The sequence below is a fragment of the Saccopteryx bilineata genome, chromosome 11 (genome assembly GCF_036850765.1).
Source record: "Saccopteryx bilineata isolate mSacBil1 chromosome 11, mSacBil1_pri_phased_curated, whole genome shotgun sequence".
Classification (NCBI taxonomy): Eukaryota; Metazoa; Chordata; class Mammalia; order Chiroptera; family Emballonuridae; genus Saccopteryx; species Saccopteryx bilineata.
This window is the reverse complement of record NC_089500.1, coordinates 80,341,385-80,361,174: the sequence shown is the minus strand read 5'-3', so window position 1 is coordinate 80,361,174 and position 19,790 is coordinate 80,341,385. Positions and strand designations below refer to the sequence as shown.

At 52.0% G+C, this 19,790-nt stretch overlaps 1 protein-coding gene across 4 annotated transcripts in view; it reads right to left on the bottom strand.

Annotated features, from left to right (window-relative positions):
- The window catches only part of CARMIL1 (capping protein regulator and myosin 1 linker 1), a 207,269-nt gene that overhangs the window by 34,497 nt on the left and 152,982 nt on the right, over positions 1 to 19,790 (bottom strand). For all 4 annotated transcript variants that reach the window (XM_066246343.1, XM_066246347.1, XM_066246344.1 and 1 more), the window contains 5 exons: positions 18,870 to 18,998; positions 18,106 to 18,237; positions 11,315 to 11,490; positions 7,713 to 7,800; positions 4,981 to 5,130 (listed from right to left, as the gene is read on the bottom strand). In XM_066246343.1, the coding sequence (XP_066102440.1) occupies positions 4,981 to 5,130; positions 7,713 to 7,800; positions 11,315 to 11,490; positions 18,106 to 18,237; positions 18,870 to 18,998 (675 nt within the window). The remainder of the gene's footprint in view (positions 1 to 4,980; positions 5,131 to 7,712; positions 7,801 to 11,314; positions 11,491 to 18,105; positions 18,238 to 18,869; positions 18,999 to 19,790) is intronic.

Genomic DNA, 19,790 nt, shown 5'->3' with positions numbered 1-19,790 from the left:
TGATTTTGTTTTAAAAAGAAAATGCTTGCTGAATTTTAATCAGTATCTTAAAAGCTTAAAAATTATACATTGAAACCTGAGGCTGAAGTTGCTCAGGGGAACTAACTGGAATTTTTTGTCATCAGAGAAAAGGCTTGACAAGACGTCTTCTGTAAAAACTCAAGCCTCTTAACAGTCCTCTCCCAGGAAACGGCCGTAAGCAGACGAACCGCTTCTCCACAGGACTGTCTTTGATTTAAAACTGGTCTGACACTCATTAAAATAACGGAAAGAATTATTACAATTACTGAGTCAGTAATGCGTGAAGAGCACACCCTGTCTCTCCCTCCACCCCAACTTGGCACACGCTGTCGAAAGCCTGAACTTCTGCAAAGTTTTAAACTGTAGATGGTGACAAATGAGCCATTGGGAGACAACTAATCCACACCCTTTCGTACCCCAGGGGCCGACGGCGAGCCGGAGCTGAAAGGGGGGTTGGAAGCGCTCACTTTCTAAGAGCTCCTTCCTGCAGGCAGCGGACAGATGGTCCCCCGACGGCAGTCAAGGTAAACCCACGTTTCGGCGTGACACAGAGGCACGTGTGTTGAAGTGATAAGACACCTACAGGAGGCTAATTAATCACTGTCACAAAGAAAATAGCACGTGGAGAGGCACCCTGCCACGTCCCAGGGACGCCAAGAGCGGGAGACTCACTTCAAACAGCTGAGTAACAACTGAGCGGGTCACATTTTTGACACAGCTGTTCCCGACAATGTTTTAAAGTCTGCGCGGGCGTAAGTTACAGCTGGACAGCACACACACCTCTCGTTCGAGGTCCTGTTCATATCTTAATTTTATTCGGTGTTAGTGAGGAGATATTTCACGAGGCAGTGACGTCTAATTAAACCTAACTGGAAATTCCATTCTGATTGTAAGAAACACGCACACAGGCTGTACATAGAGCTAGCGACCGCAGGACTCGGTTCTGAACTGTCCTGCCTACGGGTCCCCTACGTCACCGTGGACAAGCTACCGAAAGTGTCCTATGCCTCAGTTTCCTCACTTGTTAAGTAGAAGATAGTAATAACACCTTGATCATTCTTAGGTTGTTACCAGTCATAGATTTAGAATAGTGCCTGGCACATCAGAGGTTCTATAAAAGTGTGTATTAAAGAGTAAGAACACATTTTTAAACTATCTGAACTTTGGAATGCCCTAGGGAAAATATCGCAGGCATCTGGGTTATCAGCAAACACATTAGGAAATCATAAAATTATAGCCTCTCCCAAGGCAAACCACTTCCTGGACCACTTAAGATATAAATGCTACCAAGGTGGGGTGGGGGGGGAGGCTTGTTTAGAAACCAAAAGCAAAACGGACCTCCCTCCCTTTGAACATGGACTGCAAATATTACTTTTTATGGTACTTCGTGAGGGTCGTGACCTGAGGTGTTTCGTAATAGATGTCAACGAGAAACAAACATTAGATGCCACTGTGATTATGGAGGGTGGCAGTGCAGGTCAGTTTACGCCTCTGTTCCAACTGGCTGTGAGCCTGCATACCCTTTCGTGAGGGGAAGGCGCCAAGCTCAGAGCACCGGGTTTCTTTAGGAGAGGGACCCCTGCCCGTGGGGTGGACGGTGGCTCTGGACCGACAGGTAGACTGAGAGTGTACAGGAAACTGTTACCACACAACACCTACCGACATGCACCCTTTGCACAAAAATGTTCTTCTTCCTCAGACTCACTGCCATCTTAGCTCTGGTTTTCTGCTGTTTAACAGTTTATCAGCCTCATTAAAACCATAACTAAAGACAACCTTAGTTGGAACAGGGGGAAAAAAATCTATTTTCAGGATTTGAATGTTCTGCTCATAGAAGTGTCTGTGTTTTTAGAGAGAGCTCTGTCTTGTGTTTCTGTCACTCACTCAACACTGCAGGTGCTGCCCTCTGCCCCAGGCGTCCCGAGGTCCCTGAGGTCCCCGAGGTCCCTGAGGTCGTGGTCAGGGGCAGCCCCGCACACCTCCTTGCCTGTCTGAACCAGGAGAAGAACGCCCTTCACGTTCAGAGAGGCCTCCGGCCCCTCCTGCCTCTGTGAGTCAAGGCGGCATTGCCGCTGTTACAGGTGGAGCCTCGTGGGGGCGCCCGCCGCCCGGCTCCCCACACTGGGGCCCCACGGTGGCCCCCTCTCCTCCACCCTCACCCCGCCCTCTTTGTTTAAAGAAATCAGCCTTTGTCTTTCTTTCACTTAACAAAACCAAATCAATGGATCAAACAAAAACTGGGTCTACACAAGGTCAAGTCCCTGCAGTAGCCAAGCCCGTCCTGGACCAACAGTCCCCCCTCCGACACTGCAGGGCGCACTGACCCGGCCAGACTCGTCCACCAGCCACCGTCTCCTGGACTCCTTCCCAACGGACACCAAACCAGAGAACGCCAGCAGGAAGTGCGGCACATGAGGTCAGTTTAAAATTTTTCATTCAAATCATTCCCTGTGACTTACTGTATTCCCCATGTATAAGACGTATCTTTTTTCTAAAAATTTGGGGTCTAAAAACTGGGTGCATCTTATACAGTGATTGTAGATTTTTTTACTTCATTGGGCAGTGATGAGGAGTTGTATGCATTTTATGATAAATAAAACTTGAGCTCAATAACTTTATGTAATACATTTTTTTTTTCAAATTCCGGGCCCCAAAATTAAGGTGTGTGTTATACATGAGGGAATATAGTATTTTCTTTTTAGGGCTAGCCTAAGAGCTTTTGGAATATATTCTTGTGTGTGTGTGTGTGTGTGTGTGTCTGTGTGTGTGTCTGTGTGTGTGTGAGAGAGAGAGAGAGAGACACACACACACACAGACAGGAAGGGAGAGAGATGAGAAGCATCAATTCCTTGTTGCGGTTCCCTAGTTGTTCATTGATTGCTTTCTCATATGTGCCTTGACCGGAGGGCTACAGCAGAGCGAGTGACCCCTTGCTCGAGCCAGCAACCTGGGGCTCAAGCTGGCGAGCCTTGCTCAAACCAGATGAGCCTGCGCTCAAGCCAGCGACCTCTAGGTTTTGAACCTGGGTCCTCTGCATCCGAGTCCAATGCTCTATCTACTGCACCACCACCTGGTCAGGCTTGGGATATACAACACAGAATCCGACTTCTAATACCTGACAATGCCAGCAAAATGTAAAAATACTTATGAAGCATACATTTACAACACCCCGGAGGGGCAGGTTTCAGAACAAACCTTGGTGATTCCCCCCACACGGACCTACTGTATCTGTAGATCTGTACAGTCCTATAGGAAACTACTTGTCACCTTCAATTACACTAGAACATCACCTGAAATCTAGGGTCACATTTTCTTTTAGGCTCTGTTTGCTCGTCTCCTTGTACATGATACGGCTTTATCTAGAGGGCACTCAGTTCTTTTATTTACAGACTTTAAAAGACAAAAGTAGCTTATATAAAAAAAAACAAACAAACTACTTCAAGCACAATAGTTTCTTGTGGGTTAGAAAAGTCATGCTGGCCACGTCAGATCCTTGGCTCCGGAAGTTAAAAACAGATACGACTCCCTAACAATGGCTGACTCTCAACACTACTGAGACCAGGGCCGGTGCCGAAGCATTCGGACACAGAACGAGCTCAAACCTGGTCTCCCAGCACGTTCTCAGGTTATAAGGGATTACTAAAAAAAAAAAAAAAAAAAAAAAAAGAATATTTTAGTACAACATAAAAATAGAGGTGAAGACATACTGAGTACAAAGATACATGTAACTGTTTTTATGGTAAAGTGAGAAGTAACAGCATTAAGAATATAAATTTTAAAATAACGGAAACAAAACAGACCAAAAAAATTAAAAAAAAAAGGCTGAAGTAAAATTGTCCTCGGAGAGAAAAACTAAAACAAAGCGCCAGCAAGATGAATATTCTCGTCAGGTGGCCCGAGGGAGGCCCACGAGATGTGACACATGAAGAGGAGATCAAGGCTTCCTGCTGATGAAACGGGGTTACGTCCCTTCCACCTTCCAAAGCTCACCAGTCAGGGAAGGAAGGAGAACAGGAAGTAACAGGACACGTAAATTTAAGAGTGTATCCAAAATTGTGGAAAAAAACCAACAGGACAAAGTAGCAGAGGGAGAGAAAAAAAGAAAAAAAAAACTGCAGTACTGAGAGGGAGCTAGTCACCCTGCATATTTTCTTTGGGAAAAAGTCCTCCACATTTTTTAAATGGCTCCTTTATTTAAAGATGTTTTTCTTCCAAAGTGACCTTTCTAAGTTAAATAGTCACTCTGTCCTCATAAAGTTAGGAATATTTTTCCATCATGACTACAGGGACCAACTGGGCCAGGTTTTATGTTCATTGAAACTTCCAGTTTTTCTTAAAATGGTGGGTGGTGGGGGTTCGTTTAAAGAAAGATTTTACAGAACGACAAGTAGAAAGTTAGGTGGCGGCCTCAGAGGGGACCTGAAGTGTAAGTTTTATTACCGGTAGCTTCACCTACAGTCTCTGTACAGAGACACATTTCTGAAAGAATCATCTCTGGGAGGTAGTTTTATTTGGATTTTTAAGGGAGAGAATTTTTTTTTTATTATTTAGGTGAGAGGAGAGGAGATAGTGAGGCAGGCTCCCACATGCACCCCAACCAGGATCTACCTGGCAACCCTATCTGGGGCCGATGTTCGAGTACTGAGCTATTTTAGCACCTGAAGCTGATGTACTCCCAACAGCACTATCCTCAGTGCCTGGGGCCACACTTAAAACAATCAAGCCACTGGCTGTGGGAAAAGAAGGGGGAGAGAAGGGAGAGAAGGAGTGGGAGTGAAGCAGATGGTCACTTCTCCTGTGTGTCCTGACCAGAAATCAAAGCCAGGACATCTGTATGCTGGGCCGACACTCTATCCACTGAACCACCGACCAGGGCTAAAAAAATAAGATTTAAAAAAAAAAAAAAAAGAAGCAGAGTCCAGGGAATGGATCACAGTGTCACCAGAGCACGTGTCTTACCATACAGGTGTCCAGGTCCTCCAGGTGCTCCATCTCCGTGAGCTCCTCCACCGTGAGGAGGGAGCGCTTAGCGGGCTTCTCCTCAGCCAGCTCCATGTCCAAGGACTCGGATGGCGGGAGGGTCCTGCCCCGGCGGCTGAAGTGGTCGGTCTGAAGAGGCAACACAGGACCGATGAGCCCACAGAGACGGGAACGGCAGGGAGCCTGGTCTCCCGGAGACGGCGCACGAGCGAGCAAGTCTGCGCGTGGTTCGTGACCGTTCTGAACACGCTCACACCAGACTAACCTACCTGCCTTCCCATCTTCCTTCGGAGGACAGAGTGCTTTTGCCATGTTGATGCAAATACGCACAAAGCGTGTCTTTTTGTTTTCCTAACGAGGCATGACGCACCTTTTCCTGAAGCTGGTGTGATGTATTCAACTTTTTATCTTAAATACAATCACAAAATTACACCCACCAGGAGGCATTGTAACACTTTGTATAGAGCAAAGCCACTTTCTTTATACAATGGGGAAAAAAGATATCAATACTTCCCGAGTAATTAAATTCTTCAAAGGACAAAGTAAAAAAAAAAGTGACATTCAAACGCTCAGTGTAGTTCCCACGCACAGTCATGTGGACACAATGTCCAGTGCCTGTGTGTCAAGCAGGCATTTGAGGCGGTCCTGGGAACTGTATTTATCAATACACTTTTCTACACCAAGGATGCTCTATCGATTTTCTGTTTATTTAAAACAAAACAGAACAAAATGTCTGCACTGGGAGCTCTGAACAGCCACATAGCTTCTTCACTGTGCCACAGACTAGAAATTCCCGTTTCTCAGATTCTCTGGTCATGAACCAGTTTTTGTATATTTCCAATTTGCCAACACCAGTATGCTGGTAAAAATGAAAAAATATTGAGAAATTAAAACGCAGCATGTGTGTGCGTATGTGATGGCCATGCCAAAGTGCTCCAGACATATCTCCCGGTTCCCGCTGGGGGCTGAGCTCACTGTCATGGACGAGTCACCGTGCACTGGCCCCACCCACAGCAGCACTCTGAGTAGCACACTGGAGAGGACAGTCTCACTGATTTTTCTGGAATGAAATTTTCAATTTTCTTTAATTTTTATTTTTCTGAAGTGAGAAGCTGGGAGGCAGAGAAAGACTCCCACATGCACCCGACCAGGATCCACCCAGCATGCCCACCAGGGAGCGATGCTTTGCTCATCTGGGGTGTTGTTCTGTTGCTCAGCAATGGAGCCATTTTTTAGTGCCTGAGGCAGAGGCTCCATGGAGCCATCCTCAGTACCCGAGGCCAACTTGCTCGAGCCAATAGAGCTATGGCTGTGGGAGGGGAAGAGAGAGAGAGACGGAAAGAGAGAGAGAAGAAGAGGGGTGGAGAAGCAGATGGTTGTTTCTCCTGTGTGCCCTGACCAGGAATCAAACCTGGGACATCTACATGCCAGGCCAACACTCTACCACTGAGCCAACTGGCCAGGGCTGGAATGAATTTTTCAAAACACTCATGTTGTCTGCCTCATGGGGTGATACTGTCACTCTGGTGCTGGTCACCCAACAATTCAAAGTCAACCTGACATTGGAACATTGTAACCTACTCGGGAGACTTCTACCACATCAAATGGCTGATGAGCTTGAGACACAACTTTCATCTGAGCCTCACAGATGCCTCAGGTTCAAGGTGCTGATACACTGTTGCTATTGGATGCCTCAGGTTCAGGGTGCCGATACACTGTTGCTATTGGATGCCTCAGGTTCAGGGTGCCGATACACTGTTGCTATTGGATGCCTCAGGTTCAGGGTGCCGATACACTGTTGCTATTGGATGCCTCAGGTTCAGGGTGCTGATACACTGTTGCTATTGGATGCCTCAGGTTCAGGGTGCCGATACACTGTTGCTATTGGATGTCTCAAGTTCAGGGTGCCGATACACTGTTGCTATTGGATGCCTCAGGTTCAGGGTGCCGATACACTATTGTTATTGGATGCCTCAGGTTCAAGGTGCCGATACACTGTTGCTATTGGATGCCTCAGGTTCAGGGTGCCGATACACTGTTGCTATTGGATGTCTCAAGTTCAGGGTGCTGATACACTGTTGCTATTGGATGTCTCAAGTTCAGGGTGCTGATACACTGTTGCTATTAGATGCTGGAAGCAAAGCCCCCCCTTCGGCCCCAGTGTAGAACCGGTCTCTCTGGGAAGACAACTCATCTTCTCACCTTGTTAACTCCCGGAGGCTGGGGGGAGGGGGGGCTCAGCAGCTGTCAACCCCTGGAACGTGTCCGTTTGACTCTCACATTAGCTTTGGACTCCAAACATTTCTTCCCCACTCCCCCCATGTTTTCAAGAATAGTCCATTCTCAAACAATCATGTCAGAAACCAACAAAAATGAGCGCAGATACATTAAACAGTCTAAAAAAAACAACAACAACAAATCTTAATTTTTTGATCTCCACCTCCACTGCATCTCCTCCCACAACTCTAACCTACATTAGAGACGGACGAGAGCTCCGGACACCGTCCCTCCTGCCTCTCCGAGACCCCTCTGCAGAGGGGCTCCATGAGGCTCCATGCAGGAGGGAGGACAGCTGGGGTGTCAGCCCATCAAGCCACAGGCACGTACGACGCACGCCGGACAGAGCCCGCACCCCTCACGGGGGGCCACCCCACATCACAGCAGTCGGGGACAGGAGATCCCTCTCCTGATGCCCCAACCCCAGCACTCACCAGCTTGTGATGGCAGTGTGACAGTGCATCTAGAACTTCATCCACGATTCGGTCAGACAGGAAGGAGGCCACCGTCAACTTCACTTCGCTGTGGGAAAAGGCAAAAGGCACAGCAGCATTTTAATGGGCAGCAAGGGCGGGGGGGGGGACCACCCTCCCTTGATGCTGCATTGAGGTCCCTGCAGCTCCGTTCCTGTCTCTGTAAACGGAACGTGAGACCGTGGGGACGGGGCTGAGGACTCCCACACGTAAGCCGTCCGCGCTGCCACGGACACCTCCTTCAGCAGTTTCAACCTCTGCCAGTGCCATCTCAAAGCCGAGACCGAGCGGTAGAAATGAAAACATCTGGGCGAAGGCCGGTGTAATGGGAACCACATGTCCCGTGTGGCCGGGAACAATTCACCCATTGACAGAAACGAAAACTAACAGCAAAGGAAGCAAAGTCCCGGTCTGACGGTGAAGCCCTGGGGACTGCTGTGGACACACGTCCCCGCCCGTAAGGGACCTCTCCACGGCCCCACGGGCCCCGAGGGCGCCCCTCCCGCCGACTCACCCACCATCTTACTTCGAGAACAGTGTTACACATTCACGGCTGCCCTGCCTCGTATGAGCGCACGTCACCCAACATGTGCGGTTTTCGTGTCTCTCCTCCTGACCTTAAAGAGGGGGCTGGACAACGGAACAGGCTGGCGGCTGTCACGGACAAACAAGCCGGCCACCGAGGTGTCCGTCAGAGGGCTGGCCTTTTCATGAGCGGTGCAGCTATTTGTCCCCCAGGAATTCAAATGCCACGTGTGTCTTCAGTCTGAGGACCCTGCATACATGCACATGGGCTCACAGGCACACAGCACATTCACAGGTCCCTGTGCTAGAAGGATTTACACCCACATTCCTGCATCGCCACCTGAGTTCACAGCTGCTTTTAAAATCAACAATTTCAAGGTTTTGAGAGCAGGGAAAGGAGTTATCAAAATGATGTTATTTCACTGTAAAACTAGGGTTGAAAGGATATGTGTATAACGGGGGGGGACCCCATCTCTAAACGAGAGGCACGATTTGCACAGAGTTGTCCCTGCAGGGCAGAGGGACAACAAAGTCACTAACGCTTTGATGCTTACGTTAAAATCTTTTTCCTGGGCTGTAGATAAAAGGATGTTTCTTTAACTCCTGTCTCTCAAATGAGGTCTTGGTAGCTTTTTGGTTTATCTAATACATTATTATTCTGTAGAGGTGTCCACTGATAAGAGTCACTCAGGCCTCTTATTAAAACCACCGATGACTGGGACCCACCCCAAACCTCCTTGAGGAATCCAAGTCTAACAAGCACCTCCTCTGACTTGTTTCAGGCATGGGTGGGAATTTACTTCCTCATGAAGCTGTAGTCAGTAGTTCCTCTGCCCCCCGCCCTGTGTCTGATGTGAGGAGAGGGGTTTAGCTATTACAAATTATAGCACCAAGAAGGATCCCCCAATAAGCATTTTTTGAATGTCTCAGGTGGCTCTGTCGTTTTGCTGCCTGTACTTGCTTCCTGACTGGACTTCCAGTTTGTCCAGTTTTAGAGGAAATGATTCAATGTAACCTGCACGCGCACCATGGCGTGTGGATGCGTGGAGGCATGTGTCCGAGCGTGAAGGCATGTGTCCGTGCGTGAAGGCATGTGTCCACATGTGAAGGCATGTGTCCGCGTGTGAAGGCATGTGTCTGTGTGTGAGCCCGTGCGTGCCCACACTCTGCCAGTGCTCCGTATCGTACACGGTAAGAACCCGGGGAGGAGCGAGTGACATCTAATAAGCAGGTTCTTCGATGTCAGGATCTCCACCCACCCTCCATCTTTCCATATTGGCCCATTTCCGAGGGAAATGACCATATTTGACATCGGCTTAGGACTGTACTTGACAGAATGACCATCAGATTATGGCCTCTTGGCAGTTCAGTCCACTATGATGAAAGAATGGTAGTCAGTACATTTTTTCCCCTTGATACTTACAGGGCTTGGATAAAAATGTCGAAACTGCAGGTGACAGAAACATGGACACACACCTGGCCCAGGGCTAGAGTTCAGAAGCACGCTCGTCTGTGGGATCATAGGAACCCTGCAGTCTTTTCTAAATTTCTCAAGTCTTACCACTCAGCCAAGAAGGTGCTAAAATCTTTCACTGAAACACACACACACACACACACATACACACACACACACACACGACAGCTGCCTCCCAGCCCAGGACTGTGCAGTCACTGCGGAACTCCTCCACCCTCCACGGTGCCCCACCGTCCCGCTCTCGGCTGCAGGCCTTGGGTCTCAGGGTGCTGATGACACAATTTGGGGTTCGTATTGTCTTTAGCTCTCACCGCTCTTGCCATCTATCATTTAGCGGCACCGTCAGGTGTGAGCACAACTCCCACCTTGTCCAACAGGAGCTGGTGTTTGTGCTCACACCTAAATATTCTTATCAAGACTCAGACCTGCTTACAATGGGCACCTTCAAATGTTTCTGGAGCTGGTTTCTAGTCCCGTGACCTCCCCCCAACTGAGAAACGGGGTGAGGAGCTGAGCTCCCCTGGGCGGCTGGTGATCGCCCCAGCTCTCCGTGTAAAGACCCAGGACACTCTGGCCGCAGAGCGCACCTTCTAAACATTCACATCCTGGCACATGCTTCACACTTTATGAAGCTGCAATCTATCTAAACCAGGGGTCCCCAAACTTTTTACACAGGGGGCCAGTTCACTGTCCCTCAGACCACTGGAGGGCCGGACTATAAAAAAACTATGAACAAATCCCTATGCACACTGCACATCTTATTTTAAAGTAAAAAAACAAAACGGGAATACAATATTTAAAATAAAGAACAAGTAAATTTAAGTCAACAAACTGACCAGTATTTCAATGGGAACTATGGGCCTGCTTTTGGCTAATGAGATGGTCAATGTCCGGCTCCATATTTGTCACTGCTAGCCGTAACAAGTGATATGACGCGCCTCCGGAGCCGTGACGCTGCGTCCTGTGTCTTCGGAAGCAGTACTGTGAGCGACGCCACGCTTTGCGGCACCACCACATACAGTGCTCCTCTCACTGACCACCAATGAAAGAGGTGCCCCTTCCGGAAGTGCAGCGGGGGCCGGATAAATGGCTTCAGGGGGCCGCATGCGGCCTGCGGCCTGTAGTTTGGGGACCCCTGATCTAAACCCTCCCGAGCACCCTGAACACACACACAGCACCGCAGAGCCACCAGCCAAAGCCAGCGGGACAGGCAGTGACGTCACGGGGGCCTCTCTGTCCTCACGGGCTGTGCGTTTGCCCCGCCTGCTTAGTGGGCACTAGCAGGACAGCCCAGTCCTCAACGAATGATTTGTGACAGCAAGTGACAAGCTCCGGCAGCAGAGAAAAGGGGTTAGAAACGTCCCCCCGTAAAAAATAAAGCACTAGACGAGAGCAGGGGGCTGTGCGCTTTTCAGGAACGGAACGTCTCTGTGGTCGCCTCTTCCTGGAAATGTCTGAACCGTGTTCTGCACGCAGAGTCCCCGCCATCAGACACGCCTCACCCCCCGCAGGGCTCCAGCCACGGCACCCCTCACCCTGCAGGCCGACCGCATGACAGACCCACCTGATTTTGTTCAGGATGTCCACCCCAGACTGCTCCAACAGGACGTTCTTCACAAAGGTGCGCGGGATGGAGATCTTTTCGGTGCTGGCGTGAATCAGGTCCTGCCGGATGTGGGCCTTCTTCATCACGTTGGGGCACAGGCTCTCGGCAGCGTCGACCATGGACTCCAGCAGGACCTGCAACACGGCACAGTGAGGGGCGTGGGGGACACGCGGGGGCGCCGCTGTCAACAGGGACACGGCACAGTGAGGGGCGTGGGGACACGCGGGGCACCCGTCAACAGGGAGGCAGGTACAGAGGACAAGCCCTCAGAGCACAGGGACACGGCACAGTGAGGGGCGTGGGGACACGCGGGGGAAGCACTGTCAACAGGGAGGCAGGTACAGACGACAAGCCCTCGGAGCACAGGGACATGGCCGAGGGTTTCGAGCCGCCCTGGGGGACTCAGTCTCTGGAATCACTTTAAATCATTCGGCATCAGCCCTGGCCAGTTGGCTCAGTGGTAGAGCATCAGGTCAGTGTGTAGAAGTCCTGGGTTCGATTCCCGGCCAGGGCACACAGGAGAGGCGCCCATCTGCTTCTCCACCCCTCCCCCTCTCCTTCCTCTCTGTCTCTCTCTTCCCCTCCCACAGCCGAGGCTCCATTGGAGCAAAGTTGGCCCGGGCGCTGGGGATGGCTCCATGGCTTCTGCCTCAGGCGCTAGAATGGCTCTGGTTGCAACAGAGCGACGCCCCAGATGGGCAGAGCATCGCCCCCTGGTGGGCATGCTGGGTGGATCCCGGTCGGGCACATGCAGGAGTCTCTCTGCCTCCCTACTTCTCACCTCAGAAAAAAATCACTCGGCATCTGCAGCGTGAGGGTGAGTGTGCATGTGCTCAGCACTCGGACATTGTGAGAAGATTCAGAAAGTCACAGACCAGCCTCTGCTCCCAGCTCCCCCACCACAGTTCCGGCGGGCCCCGGACAGCGCACGCACAGACGGTCCCCGGACAGCGCACGCACAGACGGTCCCCGGACAGCGCACGCGTAGACGGTCCCCGGACAGCGCACGCGTAGACGGTCCCCGGACAGCACTGCAGACCTGAACTCTCGTGTGGTTTTGCAAATCACAGAAACCTTACAGCGGGGGACCCATCCAATCTGTCCAGATATCAGTTAATAGAACAGTGCAGACCCTGGCCACTGTTCCTCTTTATAAAGAAAAGTGTGAGCGTCAGGTACAATTAATTGTCTCTGTCATCACAAGTGCAGGAGTAACAGACGACAGTCACGGAGCTCTCTGTAAACGACATTACTCCAAACGCGCTCCCATGGGACACTCGGGAGTCTGACAAATGTCTCTGCAGTTTTTCCCTCCAACCTCCGTGAGGACGGGCAGGTCACGTGACGATCATTCACGGCGGCAGAGAGGAGCTGAGGGCAGGTGAGCCACTGGCCCGAGAGGGACGAGGAACCCGCGAGCGTGGCAGGGACGTCCGCGGTCCTGTCGGACCTGGATCTGAATCCTCGCCAAGTGACACTGGGCCAAGGTACTGATCTCAATTCTACTTTCCTCAGCTACAATAAGGCAAACAGGAAAGTTCCCGGCTCACGGGGTCACTGACGACCAGGTGATGTCACACATGTAGCGTGTCCAGTGCCGCGTCCAGCGTGCTACCAGAGCAGGGTCTGTCACCGGTGACGTGATTCACCGCCCCGCATCAGGCGCTGCTGCGGCTGTTCCGTATATCCGTCAAACGAGTCGGATTAACGCACTCGGCCTGACAACCACGTCCAAGCACACACAGTGTCCGTCCTGAAGCTCTGAAGTCTTTCTTCCTCTTGCTTTGAGAAATGGAAGGTGCAGGGAAATAAGAAAAGCCAGAGAACCCTTCTGGCCCGACTGGGAGAACGCCTGCGGGGTCCAGCCCACGCCACACAGGCCTCGTTTCCTTAGGACCCTGAAGCTGACCCGGAGAGTGTCCCGCGGTCTAAGGAAGCCCTGAGCAGAGTCAGGACTGTCTGAGGCCAACACAGCACTCTTAAAACTTAAGTCCAGGAGGGAGGAAGAAAAAAAATGAATGTTTCTTTTATGTTAAATGTTAAAACATTCGAGTCTCACTTCTTCCTTCATCCCTCCAGCAAGAAATGTTAGTACCAGGAAGAGGGGAAGCTGTAGGAGAGCTGTCCTTTTAGAAAGCCCTTTCTGTGAAACACACCACCTCCTCTCAAAAACAGGGCATTTTTCCAAACAGCTTTTCTTCTCCAGGAAGTTTGCTAAGAGGGCTGGCTCATTTGGCTGTGTCTTTGGCCTGTCTAAGATAATATATTTTGAAGGAGGGTTCAAAGAGCTATTTAAAATTATTCTCACCCAATATCAACTGCAGATCATCACGCAGAATGATCCAATGTCAAAGCTGGGGGCCTGACTGGTTGGCTCCGCGGTAGAGCATCGGCCCAGAGTGTGGAAGTCTCAGGTTCGATTCTCGGCAAGGGCACACAGGAGAAGCGCCCATCTGCTTCTCCACCCCTCCCTCTCTCCTTCCTCTCTGTCTCTCTCTTCCCCTCCCGCAGCCAAGGATCCATTGGAGCAAAGATGGCCCAGGCGCTGGGGACGGCTCCATGACCTCCGCCTCAGGCGCTAGAATGGCTCTGGTTCCAATGGAGCATCACCCCAGATGGGCAGAGCATCACCCCCTGGTGGGCATGCCAGGTGGATCTTGGTCAGGTGCATGCAGGAGTCTGTCTCTCTGCCTCCCTGCTTCTCACTTCAGAAAAATACAGAATAAATAAATAATAAATAAATAAATAGGCGGGAAGAACCCTGAAGATCTTGAGACCGAGACCCCCTGGCACAAGGAAGCTGGGTCCCACCATGCGAGGCAACCTGCTGGGAGCTACGAGTGAGCAGCAAACCCCGGGCATAAATCCGGGTCTATAGGGCCCACTTAAAAAAAAATTTCACTGTAATAAAATTTATTTTTATAAAATAATCTATTCACGTTGGGAATTTGGGAAATAGCAAAAGAACACATTTAACCAGAAAAATCTGATCACAGTAGTGAAATAAAGAAGGACCACAGTGCTTTAATAAGCAACCAAATAACGACTGCTCATAAAAACACATTTCCTACATAATTTAAAGAAAATCAAGGCATTGGGAGTCTATATAAATAGATAAATTGAATTTTTTTTTGAACTGTAAGATGATGAGCACTTAGGAGGTAAAACCGAAAGCAGACAGAATAGACTGCTGGTAGTCATCTATGGTAGCCAGTGAGAAAAAATTAATACGTCAGATTTATCTAAGAAGCTGTGACTGAGGATTTATCTGATTCCTGCTGGGTATCCCCTGAAGGGAAAGGAACTTGAAACCCAAAACGATGGAGAATCAAGAAACCAGGTGAGCCCCGGCCGGTTGGCTCAGCGGTAGAGCGTGTGGATGTCCCAGGTTCGATTCCTGGTCAGAGCACACAGGAGAAGCAACCGTCTGCTTCTCCCCACCCTTCCCCCTCTCCTTCTCTCTTCCTCTTTCTCTTTGCCTCCCACAGCCATTGCTCAGTAGGAGCAAGTTGGCCCCAGGTACAGAGGATGGTTCCATGGCCTCATCTCAGGTGATAAAATAGCTCAGTTGTCAAGTAGTGGCCCCAGATGGCCTGAGCATCCCCGACTAGGGGTCATGCTGGGTTGATCCTGGTTGGAGCACATGTGGGAATCTGTCTGTCTGCCTCCCCACTTCTCACTTAAGAAAAATAAAAGATAGAAAGAAAGAAGGGAAGGAGGGGGGAGGGAGGGACGGAGGGAGGGAAACCAAGAAACCAGGTGAGCAGGGGACAGAATAAATAGGCCTTTCGGAAGACCAGGGCCTGAGGGACAGTAGGGGACAGGAACGCAGGGTCCTGCTCATGAAGACGCTGAATGACAGACGGATGACAGCAGGGACCTGGCAAGGGGCCAGGAAGCTCAGCGCCGAAACTGTGTGGTCATGGCTGTTAAAAGAAAGATATTTGGGGTCCTGCCTGATATTAGTACCACGCGGGCTTGTCTCCGCTCCTCCCTGCAGGGACGCGCTAGCAGGGCTCGAGAGGAAACGGGCGAGGGGCGGCGGGCAGTGGCGGCTGCGGCCACAGCAGCAGGGGCAGAGGGCGCGGGGTAACAGGCAGTCCCGGCCGCGACGTGACGCGCCGGTCCATCGCCAGCCAGGCCTCCGTGCCCGCGGGGCTCTCACAGACACAGCACAGGCACCACACCGGTAACACCTGCCAACACGTGCCTGAGAAAGGAAGGAGCACGGGCACAGGTGACATTACTCGATGTGTCACCAGTTATTAAAGAAACCTGAAGTGCGAAACGAGGGGTTCTTTTCAGCCCACTCTACAGACAGGTTGTGCGAGGCTCACGTGCTTCATCCTGGTGGGGCTGTTGCCACACAAGCCCCTGCCTGCAGTCCGGGAGACGTTTGCAAATCCATACAAAAGTAAAAAGTATACAAACCATTTGACCGAGGGATGGGTCACTGAGAGGCCCTGACCCTGAGGATTCATCAGGAATTAGGAAACAGTTGTGCTGCCCGTGGGGCGACAAAAGATACAGACTGGTCCCTGCCCCCAGCACCTGGCACAGAGCTGCAGCCCCTTCCTGCCGACCTGGCCCCACTCACCCCTTCCCTCTAGGTGGTCACCTGCGTCCTCTGTCTTATCTTCTAACAACCTGGCCCGCGGGAGTTCTGTGAGCCGCCCAGCAGCTTGATCAAACCTGAGGAGGGGTTGTGACCACCTCAGATTCATAGCACAGGGGACGGCCGGCACTTGTGGCCGGCAGTGAAGGGCGGGGCAGTCTGCACCTGCGGGATCGGGCGCCATCTCCGGGCAGATGTTGTCAGGATCGAGCTAAACTCTGGGACACCCCGCTGGCGTCACAGAGGACTGCTTGGTGGAGGGAAACCCCCACACATCCGGTGACCAGAAGTGTCAGAGTGAAGCGTTTGGTGTGAAAAGTCAAGACCACACACAGGACCGAGGGTCCCAGTACACGGGCACGGCTGGACCATGAAGTTCCGTGCCACCACGAAAATGACCGTGCCAACACGCTGTTCCAGAACCGTGTTCAGGATGTTCTGCCAAACGCACAAGGTCTGTATGGGCTGCTCACACACGTGCAGAGTCGTGTGTGGACAGAGAACCCCTGGAAGTTCACTGAACTGCTCAGGGTGATGCTCTCTCTGGGATTTTGAGAAATCTTCACTTTGCTTTTTCACAGAGGGAGATAAATAAGCATCAGTGACGCCCGCGTGTTAGGAAGCGTCCTTCTTCCCTGGCTCGTGTGCCATGACGGGGAGAACAGGTGCCGTCGGCTAACAAACGACCTCGGGCCCCGCAACCCCCTGAGCCTCCTCTCTCCACGCACGGCTCTGCTCAGAAAGGGCCCCAGGTAACCACGAGGAACTAAGATAGAAATGACAGCACAGTCTCCCTACGGCAGACACGCAGGGAGACGGGCCCAGGCTCCTAAAGGATCCTCCACACTTCTTCCCCCGTGGAAAAGTGACTGCTCAGTCATGCGCCGAATCCCTCCGCTACAGAGACGTTTTCTCGGAAGGAAACAGACCAAACAGTAACAGAAATTCACGCAGGGATTTTGAAGGCATCAACCAGGGAGAGGAGAAAAAGATAAAATTGTCCCCAAGTGGCATTTCCCTGGTGCAGCTGTTTTCCTGAAGTTACCTTAAGAGAAAGCTGGTCTTAGGCTAGTCTACTCGCTTGAATTCCAGAGGCGTTTCTCAGCTGGGGCCGGCAGACCCACTCTGGCTCTGTGGGGGCCCCGTGGCCTCGCTCTCGACCCCGCCCCCGTCCTTGCTCTCGGCCCCTCCCCTGCCCTTGCTCTCGGCCCCGCCCCTGTCCTTGCTCTCGGGCCTGGCCCTGCACTCAGCCCCGCCCCTGCCCTTGCTCTCGGCCCCGCCCCTGTCCTTGCTCTCGGCCCTGGCCCTGCCCTCAGCCCCTCCCCTGCCCTTGCTCTCGGCCCCGCCCCTGTCCTTGCTCTCGGGCCTGGCCCTGCACTCAGCCCCGCCCCTGCCCTTGCTCTCGGCCCCGCCCCTGCCCTTGCTCTCGGCCCCGCCCCTGTCCTTGCTCTCGGCCCTGGCCCTGCCCTCAGCCCCGCCCCTGCCCTTGCTCTCGGCCCCTCCCCTGCCCTTGCTCTCGGCCCCGCCCCTGTCCTTGCTCTCGGCCCTGCCCCTGCTCTTGCTCTCGGCCCTGGCCCTGCCCTCAGCCCCGCCCCTGCCCTTGCTCTCGGCCCCGCCCCTGCCCTTGCTCTCGGCCCTGGCCCTGCCCTCAGCCCCGCCCCTGCCCTTGCTCTCGGCCCCTCCCCTGTCCCCCAGCAGCTGCTCATGAGGGCCGCATCCATTCACCTGTCCCCCCACCCCCGCTCCCTAAATCTCACACAGCGAGAGAAGACACGTCTTCTGAAAGCAGACTTCTCTTTGTGCCTCTAGGAATCGATCATTCTCTTATCAGCGGCAACCTGTCGCATGCTAAGTGTATTTAGAGACTTACTATCAAGAGTGAAATGGAGTTGGATACGTCTTTTTGATCTCCTTCTGTATAGCAGAAGTTATTCCAAAGCGTATAAATGACGCTGGAAAAGGATCAGTGTTCGATTTTTACCACCTGTGCCTGTGTGTGTGTGGACAGGTGAGCACACATGTGCTCTCACACACGCACACACATCTATACACTATAGGTAGCTGTGCACGAAACGTTATTAGACATAGTTAAGTCAGGACAATGTCATTTTCCAAAACTACAGAGGCCACGAACCTTTAGCTGTTCGTCCACAACTCGCGTGACTTCCCCGGCCATGGACTCCAGCGTCTCCTGAATCGGGCCGGATAACGAGCCGCTGGCCCCAGCCCAGGACGCGCTGCCAACATGGTATAAATTCGGTAACAGCTGTAAGAAAAAATGAAAGAACCACGTGGGTGGTACTTATGTCAGCACCAACGTCCGTGCAGAGTCAGTAAAAAGGGTGGAGAGATGTTATTAGGAATGGCCACTCTTGATCAAAGGCCCTTTGTCCAGACTGGTAAACGGGGCCCCAGCGTGGAAGCCGCCGGGACAGTGTGTTCCCCTTGTGCCCAGCGGTGTCTCCGGGGGTCCGTGGGGGCACGAGAGCGCCTGAGCCCAGGGCACCTCCTACTCAGGGCATCACTGAGCGTGTGAGGCCAACAGCAGAGCCAGGGCCAGGTCACACGTGAGGGACCAGCTTCTACCGAGAGAGGGGCTTCTGTTCCAGGTGACGGGGGGAAATGCCACACTGTTGGCAGCCGGCAAGTAGAACAACGCGTGTCCACAGCTGCCGCTCGGTTACTCGGGACCTGACTGCGTCCTTTGTGAGTCACACCGGACCGCTGTCCCGCCCCGGGGACCGAAAGGAGAGGCACGGATGTGCCCCCTGCCACCTGTCGGCAACCTTGGCGCTGGCTAGAACAGTGAAGGAAACTGGAAAACTGTCTTTCTGAGACTGGAGTTTAGAAACCACCTTTTCCTACGGAAGTCGCCCGCTCAGCCTGACCGGAGCTCACCGTCTTGGAGTTCTTGGCGTCCCGCATGAGCCGCTCCGCTGACCTGAGGTCTTCCTGCACGGCGTCGCCCGCGCAGGTCCTCAGGGAGTTGAGATGGTCCTGCACCTTCACGCAGATCCTGTCGATCATCTGCTCCGCCCGCAGGGGTGACAGCCCGCGTGCCCAGTGAGCGTGGCCGGATATTCGGGTAGAAGGAAACACAGAAAAGGTGAGGAGGAGAACTTCTCACCGGAATCCTGGACAGGGGAGCCGGTCCCGCCCATGATTAATCTATCTACTCATACAGGAAACCTTTGGCGACATGAACTCCAGGAAAACACTGGAGGGATTTCGGTCCTCTTTCTTAGACAAGGCAGCGTGTAGAACCAAAGTGGATACAACCAAAGTGGATACGTCCTGATCACCCAGACTCCCCCATCGGGACTGGCTGTGACATTTTGCTACACAGTAACCCTGAACGAAATATACCTCTTGCCACCCTGCACCTTAAACACTGAGACATAGAAAGAAACACCCACAATTAACAGTAACACAGGATGTAAAGTGCTGTACATATGTCAATAGCCAGAAGAGCACACACATTTTATTTTGCTCAGTGCCAAAGCTCCGTACCTACAGTGGTGCCTGGCATACAACGGACCCTGAGAGAGTTGTATGCCAACATGGTATAAATTTGGTGGCAACCTGTCGTATGCTAAGTGTATTTAAAGATTTACTAGGTGATAAAATTCTTTTCTTCTTCTTCTTTCCTTCCTTCCCTCCTTCCTTCCCTCCCTCCCTCCCTCCTTCCTCCTCCTCCTCGTCCTTGTCCTCCTCCTCCTTCTTCTTCTAGGTGATAGAATTCTCCTCCTATTCCTCCTCCTCTTTCTTCTTCTCAGAGTGAGAAGACTTAAGAGCCAAGGTTGGCAAACTACGGGCCAT